Raw genomic sequence first — 13,336 nt, 5'->3', positions numbered from 1 at the left:
TGTTCTGTTCTCCTGGTTTCCCTTGTTGTTCTGTAAACACTTGCTGTCTCCTAACAGTAGCATCCTCTGCTTCGCTTCTTCTGTAGTATTTATCCCGGGCTGCCGTCTAGCAGCGCTGTAGCAGGCACAGATAAGGAGGTAAGTCGGTAGATATGCAGGTAGGTAGGTAGGTAGGTAGGTGGATGGATCATTTGTTCCTTTATTCCATCACTGAATCCTCGTTCAACAGCCCTGTTCATTCAGCACACGTCTATTCCCCTGTGCCGCTCGCCGTGCTAGTGAGCACGGCTGAAGTGGACTCCTCACGGAGTTGAGCTTTTGGGGGAAAGACAGACCGTAAAGAAACAGTGAGCCAATTTCAGTCAGTGGTGAGTGCCGCGGAGAGAGGGAAATGTCAGCACGAGGGTGCGGCTGTGTCTACAGTGGGTAGTCGGGGGAGGTCCTGTGACGCGGTGGTGCCCGGGCTCAGATGGCGGCAGTGACAAGGAGCCGGCCCTGGGATGTAGAGACGAGAGTGATCGGGGGTGCGAGTCGCTGGCTGAGAGGCAGGCTGCAGACCTTGGTGTGTCTGCCTCCAGCTCCTCAGCCTCGTCTCTCCTGTTTCTCGTCCAGCCTCCTCTTGTCTTGCTGCCATGATATTTCTCGTCACTTAGCCCAGATTTGGATCTGAGAACCTGGCCAAGTGTCCTACATTACTCAAAGAGGTTGGCTTCTATTTCCTGCAAAACTTAAGACACGGTTCTTGGCAGATCCTCTCCAGGGGGACCTGATCCCAACTCTGCGCAGTCCTTACCTTATGAAAGAGACATTCTCCAAAGTCTTCCATAAGCCAGTTGTTCAGACTGGGATTTTCCCACTGAAACAACATGATATATAACAGTTGTTCCTCAGCCAGGACACAGTATAATGAATGGTGACCTCGTCTGTGCGAGGATGGAACTAGACTAGAGCAGCGCAGAGAGTGAAGGATCTGGGCCTGCGGGCAGGTACCTTTCTTAGGAATGAGACTTGCCCCAGGCCACGTGTTGAAAGGCAAACTTTCCTCCTTGCGTTTCCTAGGCTTCTGAGAACCCAGTATCCTTGAATTGATCAGATTCTGTAACTTGCGCAAACTTCCCAAACCTCCCAAGCCCTCAGAATATTTCAAACTCCAAATTACCTACCAGTCCCATGTTTATTTCCAACTTGGACATTTATTTTCCACCTGTTTCCAGTTGAGAGAAGAGAGGGTGTCCCTCACCTGTGAAGTGCAATGTTTCTTCTGGATGGGGGTTGGGGGGACACAGAGAAAACAGTGTCTCTGTGTCATTGGACAAGTTCCTGCCAGTAATTACTGGTGGAGGCAAGATGTGTCAGCATTACTAGTAATAATAAGAACTCCTGTATTTTATATAGGATTTAAGGATCGCTTTAACTGCCCTGGGGTCAGTATTTACGGCATCATTGTTATTATTATTAATGAGGGTGAGAAAGAAGTAGGTGGAAGGTGAGAGCCTGCAAAATGGGGGAGGAGACAGCTTTCTAATCCTTCAGGTATTCTTAGAAGTCAGCATTTAAACAGAAAAAGAAAACCAAGCGAACTTTAAGGAGCCACCTCGAATGTTCTCATGTAAGTGCAGACTATCAGAATGACTGATTTTAGGTAATGGTCCCGGTTTAACATTTATCAAGTGAATTGGCATCCCGTACATTATAAAGTGTTAAAGCTGTAATTTCTGCTTGAAGGAACTTCACATTAATAAACATACACAGTCATGGTGAGTCAGTGACAGACCTGAAAAACAGCACCTGTAAAAAGGCTGGGGTGTGTAAAGATCACGGCTCGTTTAGGGAGGAAGGAGATGGATGGGACTGAGGTCCGTGGCTTCTGGCAGGAGAAAGGAGCACTTTTTATTGTGTGCCAGGAATGACTCTCAGTACTTTTGATCTAATAACCAGTTTAATCCTCACCAACTCTTTGATTTGGGTGGTATAACGTGGCCCCATTTCACAGGAGAGGAAACTGAGGCCCAAATCTGCCTAAGGTTAGTTGTCTGGTAAATTTGTAGGTGGTGGAGTTGGAATCTTAGCCCACACTCTTGACCATTTTAATTCATTGCCTCTCTGGTATTTTGGAGAAGAGGTTAGACTCAGGTTGGGCAGGACTTTTGATACAAAATGAAAAGAGATGGGAATTTGACAACCTGTATGCAACTAAGAACCACAAAAGTCTTCAAGCACTGAAGGATGGTCCAAGATGTGTTGCTGTGGAAAGATAATTTAGACCAGGCAGAGAGGAGCCTGCAGGAGGGTGATTAGGACCATCTGTGTGCGATTGCCCCGTGTCCTCAGCCTCCAGAGCACGTGGTCGGCTCGCTGTGCATGTTTGCCAGGTGGAGGGACAGAGCCCGGGAGTGTGACCATCCAGCCCTTCACTGCTTCAGTTAAGTAGTCTGTTTCATACCTGTTGTGGGTTTTTTTGTCATAATATTACTCGTGGAAGGGAGGATTCCTGACGTGTTTAAAAGCTGGGGCTCTGGTGTCAAATTCTGGGGTTCACATCTCAGTTGTTTTGTTTCTGAGCAAGTTTCTCATCTCTGTGATTGAGTTCCTTTATCTCTAAAGAGGATTTTTACACGGATTAAGTTAAATCATACACATAAAGTGCTTAGCACAGTGCCTGGTGCACAGCGCACACTCAGTACGCATCAGCCCTCGTTAGCCTAGGTACGTGTTTGCCTGGATTAACACAGCCGCCTGATACGATGGAAGGGAAGGACCGCAGTCGGACCTGCGTTTGAACAGGAGGAACCTTTCTGAACCCCAGTTTTCTTACTTGTAAAATGGAAGTAAGTGTCTCATAAAAAGGTTTTCAGTGAAGGAGGGAGGGTATAGCTCAAGTGGTAGAGCTCATGCTTAGCGTGCACGAGGGCCTGGGTTCCGTCCCCAGTTCCGCCACTAAAAATAAATCAATCAAATAAATAAATAAATAAATGATCTCCTCCCCCTAAAAAAAGGTTTACAATGAAATAATATTTACGAACGCCCCCAGCATCATACCTCATTGCTGACTGGTGCTCAGAAAATGACTGCCTTTATGATTTATAATGATTGCTGCGTATTGTTGGCTACAGAGGTTTCCTCAGGCTGAGACACTGTTCCTTGCTCATTCGGTGACTGACGGACACTCCGTTTGCCTCTGTTTATCATGATTTTATTGATGACACTGCTGCGAGTCACTTTGGACAGATTTCTTTGGTAGGAGGGGGGCCACGGGGGACACTGACTTCCTTGAACACATTCTCCAAAGTGGAATCATGCTGTCAGCTATAATCGTCACAGAACTTGTCACATATTGACAAATAATGCTGCTGAAGCTAGCAGCCTACTGAAAGCAGGTGGATTCGCTGGGCCCTGTCCAGTCCTTAAGGAGTGAGGAGCACCTTCAAGCAAGCACCCCTGTGCAAAAGAGAGAACGGGTTTCTTTCAACACCAGGTTGTCGGAGCCCAGGCCCAGCTACTTCTAGAAATGGGACACAGCAGCGAGGAAGTGGCCAGTTGAGTGATTCTTGGAGAAAAAAATTAGAAATGGGAGCCCGAACTCTAAAGTGTCAGTAAACATCTCCACTTCTGGACCTTGGTAAAAGCCAGTAAAGAAACTTTTTCTCTGGGGGGAGAATTACTAAGATTGATTCCATGGCAGTCACACCATCGGTAACCTCGAAGCAGTGTCGCTGGGCGACGTGCATGTTGGGGATTGAGTCTTCCAGTACTTTGGAAGCATGTTTCTGTCTGCTTGGCAAGCTGGAGCATTTGCCGAAACCTTGGTTGGAACTGGTTTTACTCAGTCACTTGCTAATTTCTGGGTGTGCAACGCTCCTGAAGGGGTATCAGTCACCAGTACCTCTAACATTTATGGATTCCCTGCTGTGCGTCAGGAATTGTTCTAAGTGCTCTGCGTGTAGTAACGCATTCAACTCTGGAAACCTGTAAACTGGCTACTATTATTGCTGCCATTTTACATCGAAGCCCAGAGAAGTTAAGTGGCTTGTCCTGGGTCATGTAGCTTGTAAGTCCTGAGCTTGGATTTGAACACAGGTGATCTGGTTCTAAAACCCACGCTCCTAACCCTTCACTGTTCTACCAAGGGTCTGTTGAGGCTTGTATCATTCCTGGTTCACACCTGGGACCCTTGGGTCTCACTCCCCATCCCCTGTCACCTTTCTCTGCTTGTGTTTTTGTCACAGCACTGTCCCCCGTCTAAGATACTGTTTGGGGGGAGCTTCTTGTCTTGGGCCTTTGTTCTACTGCTGGAATGCAGAGGGGAGAAATTTTTGTCTTGTTTTGCTCACTCTGCTCCAGTGCTTACAGCACTGCCTGACACGTACCAGGTGCTCAGTAAATACCTGACGAGTAAATGCATGGATGGTTATAATGTCGGTTCCCTCTGGGGCCAATATCGTAAAACTGACTCCTCCCCAACCCTCCCTTCACCTGTCCACTTCGTGTCCTCTAAAGTTTGGAACAGAAAAAGTGATTCAAACTTACATCACCAAGTACAGCAGCATTCTAATCTTACCTCGTTCTCTCTCACATGTGAGTTAGTGCAGTGGTGGTATATTTTCTGCAGTGGTGGTGTATTTTCTGCTGCCGCAGAGATATTTTTGAGGATGTATTTTGAATGGTGTGTTAGACTGCCTCCTAGAAATACTGCCTTAGTCATCTTTGTTAAAATAAGAATTATTTTGTCCACCTGCAAAAGAATGAAGTCAGACCCCTGACATACAAAAAATTAACTCAGAGTAGATCACGGAGATGTAAGATGTAGCATGCAGGAGCTAAGTGTAAGAGTGCAAACCACAAAACTCTGAGAAGAGTGACTTTGGATTATGCAGTAGTTTCTTAGATATACACCAAAAGATACAGATACACACGGGCAGAAAAAGATTAATGGGACTATATGAAAATTAAAGTTCTCTGCTGCAAACAAAACCATCAAAAAAGTGAAAAGGCACCCTACAAAACAGTATAAAAAGAAATTTTACACATCATGGAAAAGATAAAGAATTCTTAGAATGCAAGTAAAAGACAAATAACAATATAGAAGTGAGCAAAGGATTTGAGTAGACATTTTTTTCAAACCGTATGCAAATAGCAAATAAACACATGAAAAGATGCCCACCATCGTTAGCTATTAGAGAAATGCCGGTCAAAACCACAGAGACACCATTTCACACCCGCTACAATGGCCGCAATCACAGTGACAGGTGAGAACAAGTGTTGACGAGGCTGTGGGGAAAGTGAAAGGCTCACGCGTCGCTGCTAGGAATGGGAAACGGTGCAGCCACTTCGGAAAAACAGTTTGGCAGTTTCTCGAAATACTAAACATAGAGTTAATAGATGGCCCAGCAGTTTTACACCCAGATAACTATCTTGTGAGAACATATGTCCACTCAAAACTCATACACAAATGTTCATAGCAGCATTATTCATAATAAATGGCCAAAAAGTAGAAACAGCCCAGAGGCCCATCAACTGAGAGGTGGATAAATAAAATGTGGTAGATCCATACAGTGGAATATTATTTAGCCATTAATGGGACTAAGTACTGATACGTGCTACAACACGAGGAACTTTGAAAAATTATGCTAAGTCACAGGAGACCATATATTGTACAACTCCACTTATATAAAATGTCCAGAATAGGCACATCCGAGGGATAGAAAGGAGATTAGTCCTTGCCTGAAGCTGGGGGTGGGAGGTTGGAGGGGATGGAGAGTGATTGCTGGGCACAGGGTTTCTGTTAGGGAGGCTGGCCTGGTAGGGGTTGATGGTGGAATGTTAGATGGGAGATGGTCAGAAAGTAGATGGTTGCATAGCTCTGTAAACATAGCAAAAAAAACCCATGGAATTATATACTTCACATAGATGAATTATATGGTATGTGAATTATATCTAAAAAGAACTTTTTAAAGTGGCTGTTATTTGCTGTATCAACTTCCGCTTGGACTCCTGTTCTGGGACACTTCCATGCTGGAAGTCCCACGCCATAACCTGCACTGAGATGCTCCATTTTCATGCCACTTGCCGCCAGAGGCAGAGCCTACATCTTTGTGTCTCCAGAGTCCAGCACAGCTCCTGGAACTTAGTAGCCACCCAGATATTTATTGAACTGAGGTGACAGCAGAGGTGTGGCAGTTGGTTTAAGAGGGGAACGTCAGCCAGCCATTGTCTTCAAAGAGTGAGGACTTCCTGTGCCCTCTCTCCTTTGCCAGCCCCACAGACACATCGTAACACCAGTAATAGCTGCTTTACTGCTGACAGAGCATTCCTTACACCTCAATCATTTAAACCCCAAAGCAGCTTTGTGAGGTGAGTATGACTGTTACAGCCATTTGACAGAGAGGGAAGCTGATTCAGAAAGGGCCAGTAGCTCAACTCCAGCCCCCAGGGCCTTTCTGCTCACATTCCTAGTTGGTAATGAGGTCCCTGACCCCGGGGCACATGCTGGAACCATTGAGCAGGCCAGCTGCAGAGGAGTTACAAGCCTCCAAGTTTGTCTTATTTCACATCAAGGAGAAATGACCCTGTTGTTACCCGTTGGATAAGACTGGCAGTTCTCTGGCTTGAGCAGTTAAGAGTTAAACCCACCAGTAGAGGCGGACAGTAAAAGTCAGCAGTCAGTTTTTCTCAGTGCCTGTGTTTTGTTGCAAGCATATCTCTGAAGGAAGAAAAACTGATTCTTATGATCAAATGCTGGTTCATGCTGTGCCCACGATTTTATTCATTTTGTTTTGAAGCAGCGGGTAATAAGCCCATTTGCTTGCCGCTCCCCATGGCTGAGCTGGTTCTGCTGCACAGCAGTTGCAGAAATTCAGTTCAGCAGACATTTACTGATGTGCCTTCCGCGTTCCCAGTAGTGCACAAGGACCTGGGGATACAGGGATGGGTGAGCCCCAGTCCTTGTCCTCAGAAAGTCCCTGCTTTCCAGGCCCTTTCATCACAGCACACAGTTGTTCTTTGGAGGAGGGTTTGGATTTGTTTGCTTTTACACTTTGGTAAAATACAGTCCCTCTCTCAGAAAGTTACTTTCCAAAATATAAGAACTTTTTGTTTGTTGAATGTACAGAAAGAGAAGAAATGATACAAATATTTAGAACTCTGTAACGGTGACACAAGCCGATCTTTCACTTCAGAGCCAGCCATGTTAGATTCAGGGTTTGACGGCATGTCATCCCTTCAGAGATTTATGGTAAAAACACTTACAGGCTCTGAATAAAAGGGTAAGGCTTTACACAACCGAAAGCTAACCCCCTGCGTCTCCACTCACATTTGCCAAGACAGCATATCTGTGCATCTGTGATTTTATTTTAAAATGCTAGAAATAATTTGCCAGCATTGCCGAAGTGAGGGAAATGGGGGAGAGTGACAAAGTGAAGTAAAACTAGTCCCTAAGATGTCACCGCCCTGCTCCTGAGAGGTGGCTGGGCCTTGGGCAAGCTCTCTGCACCGCCATCTCGTCGTCAGTGAAACCGAGAATAGTCAGCACCTTCTCTGATGGGGCATTGCCAGCACTAAAGGCGATAGCAGGTGTGAAACACACCATTTAAAAGCCCACAGTAAATATGTATCTTATTAGAGCAAAAATAGCCGTCTTTAATACGTTGCTCGCCCACTGTGGATCGGGTGCCCCTGAGGAAGCACAGCTGTCACCCAGATTTGGGTGACTTGGCCATCAACGTGTTAAATAGACCTTTTGTCTTGTTTTCCCTGTTTTGTTTTGTTTTGCTTTGTTTAACAAAGTTGCTTCCTTGTACTTTTGCATCCTGGTTTCTTAACTGCGCATTATTCCATGGTCCTCGTCCATCTTGCTGTGTGTGGCTCCTGTAACTTAGTGGTTGTGCACTGCTCCAAGGCAGGGCGTGGGTGCGCCGTCGTGGTTTACCCATCCCCCTGCCACTGCATGTTTGGGTGGCTGCTGGGGCTTCAGTGTTACAGACGGTGCTTCAGTGAACAGTTGTATGTGTGGTGTATTCATTTGCTTCCTGGGAGACCTCGGGCAGTTACGTCATCTGGGTGTCTTTGTTGACTTTGTGTGAAATGGGGATAGGGTGGTACCTATCGGAGAGGCCAGCTGTGTGGCCTCAGCGAGGTGGTCTGACAAAGCGCCTGGAGCAGGGCCTGGCACTTACCAGATGCTCAGCAATCTTTACCTTCACCTCTGTGTGGGATCGTTGGTCTGCTCTCCAGAGATGGGGTTTCTTCATTCGCAGCTTCCAGAAGGAGTTTTGCAGTTTATGGAATCAAAAATGTGTGATAGAACCAATTTCCCTACGTCCTCACGAGCAGTCATTGCAGGGTTTATGTAACTCTCTTTCCCGCTAAAATAATAGTGAAGACACGTTGTCACCCATATTTGAGCAGCTTGTTACGACAGGACTCACGTCAGCTCCTGCCCTAACCTGTCCTGACCTCGTCCCACAAAAGTCAGGTTCCAGAGGCTGTTTGTAAGTCTTTTTCCAAAGCTCGTAGTCCCCGGATGCTTTCCACCGAATGCATAAGTTGGTCCTTTGAAGCTTAAAAGCCTGGTGTATTTTATTCCTTACTGAAGTACATACCACTGGGTATCTTTTTATTTTTCCAAAACAAGCCAACAGTTTGCTCTAGGAAAATCCGTTGTGCAGGTCATAGTTTGATGATCCTGTCCCTGCTCCAGAGATGAGAATCAGCAAGGGTAACCACATGTCCCGCTTTGCCCAGTTTCCGCTTGCCCTGATGTGATTGCTCGTAGCGGCCCCTCCACCCCAAGAGGTGACCTGCTCCCCATGATAAGTTACATTGTCACCCTCGTCCCGGCGGATTCCTCGGCAGCAGGGGCATCTGCCTCCTCCTGTCTCCCTGCTCTCTCCAAAGTCTTTCTATCTGCCCCACACAGGTTTCAGCCACTGCTTTCTCCAGGCTTCCCCTGGGAGGTCCCCACATGTTTCCAGCCTCTTCTGAATTAATATTAGCCCAATAGGCTTTCCCTCAGGTTTTCCCATTTCACCCCTCTTTTTCCCTCATATCTTGCTGATGACCACTGATGGTGCAGGCGGGACTGGGCACTTTGAAGTTTGTTTCCAAAGTTACTCTTTGTCCTTTGGAATTATTTTGCAGCTCAGTTTATTCCACAGGCAAATGTAAAGTTCCTCATTTCTCATCACTTGAAATTTTTTTAAACTTCAAGTTCTTTTTTTTTTAAATGGAGGTACTGGAGATTGAACCCAGGACCTTGTGCATGCTAAGCATGAGCTCTACCACTGAGCTGTATCCTCCCCCAATTTTTAAAAAAATTTTTAACTTTAAACTGAGCCTAGTCTTTTTTTTTTTTATTAACTAAATTTTATACTTTTTTCCAGATGCTTTGGCATCTTATAGAGGCAGCCTTTTGATGCTCCTTTTTTAAAAAAAAAACTTGAAATATAATGGACTTACAATATTCGTTTCAGATGTACATCATCGTGAGTTTGTATTTTTATACATTACAAAATGATCACCATTTAGAATTAATTATTCATTCTAGTTCTGTGGAAAATGCCATTGCTATTTTGATAGGGGTTGCACTGAATCTGTATGTTGCCCCGGATAGTGTGGTCATTTTAACAATATTAATTCTTCCAGTCCATGGGCATGGTACATCTTTCCATTTGTTTGTGTGGTCTTCTATTTCTTTCATCAATGTCTGATAGTTTTCTGAGTGTAAGTCCTTTACCTCCTTGGTTAGATTTATTCCTAGGTATTTTATTCTTTTTGATGTAAGTGTAAATGGGATTGTTTTCTTAATTTCTCCTGATATTTCACTCTTAGTGTATAGAAATGCAACAGATTTCTGTATATTAATTTTGTATCCTACAACTTAATTCATTTATTCTGGTAGGTTTTTTTGGTGGCATCTTCAGGATTTTCTACGTGTAGTATCACGTCACCCGCAAACAGTGACAGTTCTACTTCTTTTCCAATTTGGGTTCCTTTTATCTCTGTTTCTTGTCTGATTGCTGTGACTAGAACTTGCAATGCCGTGTTGAATTAAAGTGGCAAATTTGGGCATCCTCGTCTTGTTCCTGATCTTAGAGGAAATGCTTTTAGCTTTTCACCATCGAGTACGACGTTGGCTGTGTGTTTGTCATATATGGTCTTTATTATGTTGAGGTATATTCTCTGTATCCTTACTTTGTTGAGAGTTTTTATCATAAACAGATGTTTTATTTTGTCAAATGCTTTTTCTCTATCTTTTGAGATGACCGTATGATTTTTATTCTTCAGTTTGTTAGTCTGGTACAGCACATTGATTGATTTACAGGTATTGAACCATCCCTAGGGTAAATCCTACTTGACCACAGGGTGTGATCCTTTTAATATATTGTTAAATTCAATTTGCAGATATTTTATTGAGGATTTTTGCATCTGTGTTCATCAGTGATATTGGCCTGTATTTTTCCTTTCTTTTCTTGTAGTGTCTTTCTCTGTTTTTGGTATCAGGGTGATGCTAGGTGCTTATTTGGTTCAATATAGGTGATACTGGCTGTTTCCTGATCTTGGAGGAGTGGCCTTCTATAGGAGATGTCCTCTGGGGCCCAGCAGCACTCTCCCTTCTGGTCACCAGACCTACATGCTCTAGGGGTGCCCCCTGTATGGGCTACATGGCCCTTCTGTTGTGGTGGGCTGACTATTGTGGGCAGGAAGCTGCCAGGCCCTGCCCTGTGTGGCGGCTGCTGGCCTGCTGGTGGCTGGGGCTGGTCCCGGTGTGGCTGGCTGCAGGGCCTGGGGCTGGGCTGGTTCTGGCCCTCGAGTGAGCAGGCCTGGCGCTAATAGGCTTGAGGGAGGATTCCAGGATGGCACTTGCCAGCATCAGCATCTTCGTGGTAGGATGAGTCCCCAGACGGCTGCCATCAGCATCTGTGTCTCCAGGAGGAGTCCCCACTGCCGTGTGCTTTTCTAGAAGAGCAGCAAGTTCACCACTTGCAATTTTTAAAATTGTATCTGTTTACAAGTTTATCCTAAATGTAAACCTCTTCTTACCAGAACTTCTACCATTCACTGCTCTTGTCCTTGTCAAATATGATAAGGTCGTTTATACTCATAAAGCACCTCAGAAGCCCTCGTGCAAATGCAGCGAGCAGGGCCAAGCCACATACCGGTACCAGGCACGCGTCTAATGCGGTGCACACCTCTCCTGTCTCTGGGATTGGTCCAGGCAGAGTTTTATTTACAAGATGAAACAATAAATACAGAAGCTCCTGCGATGGGGAAACAAACACATGTTAGCTTCTCAGTGGTGACTACCTTTTGTCCTTAGGTCACTGTAACTGCGATTTAACTGGCTGAAGGGCTTTGTGATTTGAGAGGTTCTTTTTCCCCCCGGAGTACCTACATTCCTGGGGTACTGTGTTCATGGTTTTGAGGAGGAAAAGCAGGTGTTTTGAGTAAGAGATCCTGCCAGTTGAAACAGTGCGGTATCTGTTCACAGGTCAGAATGTGGATTCTCAGTGGGAAATTTGTTTTTCTGTTTTGACCAGGTGACTTTCGGATGGTGGTTGGAGAGGATAAGGCAAAAGTGTTGAATATTGTGAAGCCCAACATAGCCCACTTCCGTGAGCTGTATGGCAGCATTCTGCAGGAGAACCCCCAAGTGGTGTATAAAATCCAGCAAGGCAGCCTGGAGGTAAGCTGTCCGGGGGAAACCATGTGGATTACTTCTAAGGCACCAGCTGTTTTAAGGGGAAATGTAGGGGCGAGCAGTATATCTTTTAAAAAGTGAGTTTTGTGTGTAAACACGCTCTTCTCTACATCTGGAATAAGGCTAGAAGGCAACACAAGTGACTAGTGCTAAGAGGCTGCCTTCGGAGGAGGGGTCCTGATGTGGGGTTCAGCGGGGCTTGTCTTCACGGTGTGTATCTTTTCTGCCATTTGAAAGTTTTACTGTGTGTATTAATTGTCAATCAAAAACAAGCGAAAATAAACTCTCACATTACCTCCTCCCATCCCCAAGCCTGAGGGGTAACCTTATTGACAGTTTGGTGTGTATTCCTCCTGATCCTGTTACGTGCACTTTTGTATATATTTGTACATATACACGTGCATGAAGTGGTTTGGTCTTTTTTTTTTTTTGGTTTCATTTCACATAAATGTATTCATATGTGTTATTCTGTAGCTTTTTCCCCACTTGTACGTAGCATGTCTTAGAACTTTTCTTCTGATATATCAAACAGCTTTCTTTCAAGGCATTTTCAAAAAAAAATTAAGTTTTTTGAAAATAAAAATCAAAGAACCTTTGAGGGTTGGGTATAGCTCAGTGGTAGAGCACATACTTTTCATGCGCGAGGTCCTGGGTTCAATCCCCAGTAGCTTCATTTAAAAGAAAACTCAAAGAACCTTTCCTTTGAGAAAAGTAATTTGGATTTAAGATTTTTTTTAAACTATAGAACCGCAGTGTTTTTGATCTTTAAGATAAAGAGCACTATGTTACTTTTTTAGTGCCCTTCTTCTCCCACATAATAGGGGCAGTTAATATTATGTTGACTAACAAATTAATGGAATTTCTAGAACTGAAAGGGAACTTAGGAATTATTTTAAGCGTAAGATTGGAGAATAACGTAAATGCCTAGACTACCCACCACTCGGGTTAATGGAGTTTGCCATGAGGGTTTTTGTTTTTAATTTTTACTTTCCTCATTGCAATGCATGCTCATTCTTTAAAAGCCAAATAGTGCCCCAAGGTTGTAACAGAGCAGCGGTTCCCTCTTCCTCCGTTAGTGCAGTGACCCGGAGGCACCTGCTTTCATCTCGGTCACTGGTTCTTCTGATGTCTGTCTACTTCTATATTTCTAAATAATATGATCTGACTGTTATTTCTGGACTTTTTTCAGTTTTGTGCTTTATTTTTGTTATCTTTCTATGGAAGAAGAGGACGTTTTTACTCTTTTGCACTCCCATCAGCATCCACAGACCCACACAGACCCACGCAGACCCACACAGACGACACAGACACACACACACACACACACACACACACACACACACACACACACTCTCTCTCTCCCCCCCCCACCTTGCCCTCTCATGCTCTGCATATAGTTAATTTCATAATTTTTGGTTAGGTTCGTATGCAGTATTTACTTTATTATGACAACCTTCTTTTTCTTTGTTGTGAGATACACTACTGTGAAATTTCCTTTTCTGTACACCTTTGTTTTTCTTGGTATTAATCGTATCATTTTTTCCACTTGCTTAGTGTCTGTTTACCTGTAACTGTTTGATCCTCAGACCGTCTTACAAATCCGTAAGACTTCTCCTGTTGTAGCCACACGCATCAGGTGTT

The 13,336-nt window shown here is 44.6% G+C and overlaps 1 protein-coding gene across 5 annotated transcripts in view; it reads left to right on the top strand.

Annotated features, from left to right (window-relative positions):
* TAMM41 (TAM41 mitochondrial translocator assembly and maintenance homolog) overlaps nucleotides 1-13,336 on the top strand; it is a 219,933-nt gene that overhangs the window by 14,569 nt on the left and 192,028 nt on the right. For all 5 annotated transcript variants that reach the window (XM_032458987.1, XM_032458988.1, XM_032458990.1 and 2 more), the window contains exon 5: nucleotides 11,535-11,680. In XM_032458987.1, coding sequence (XP_032314878.1) covers nucleotides 11,535-11,680 — 146 coding nt within the window. The remainder of the gene's footprint in view (nucleotides 1-11,534; nucleotides 11,681-13,336) is intronic.

Source organism: Camelus ferus, chromosome 17 (assembly GCF_009834535.1).
Source record: "Camelus ferus isolate YT-003-E chromosome 17, BCGSAC_Cfer_1.0, whole genome shotgun sequence".
Lineage (NCBI taxonomy): Eukaryota > Metazoa > Chordata > Mammalia > Artiodactyla > Camelidae > Camelus > Camelus ferus.
The sequence above is the reverse complement of the archived record's forward strand: the minus strand, read 5'-3'. Positions and strand labels throughout refer to the sequence as shown.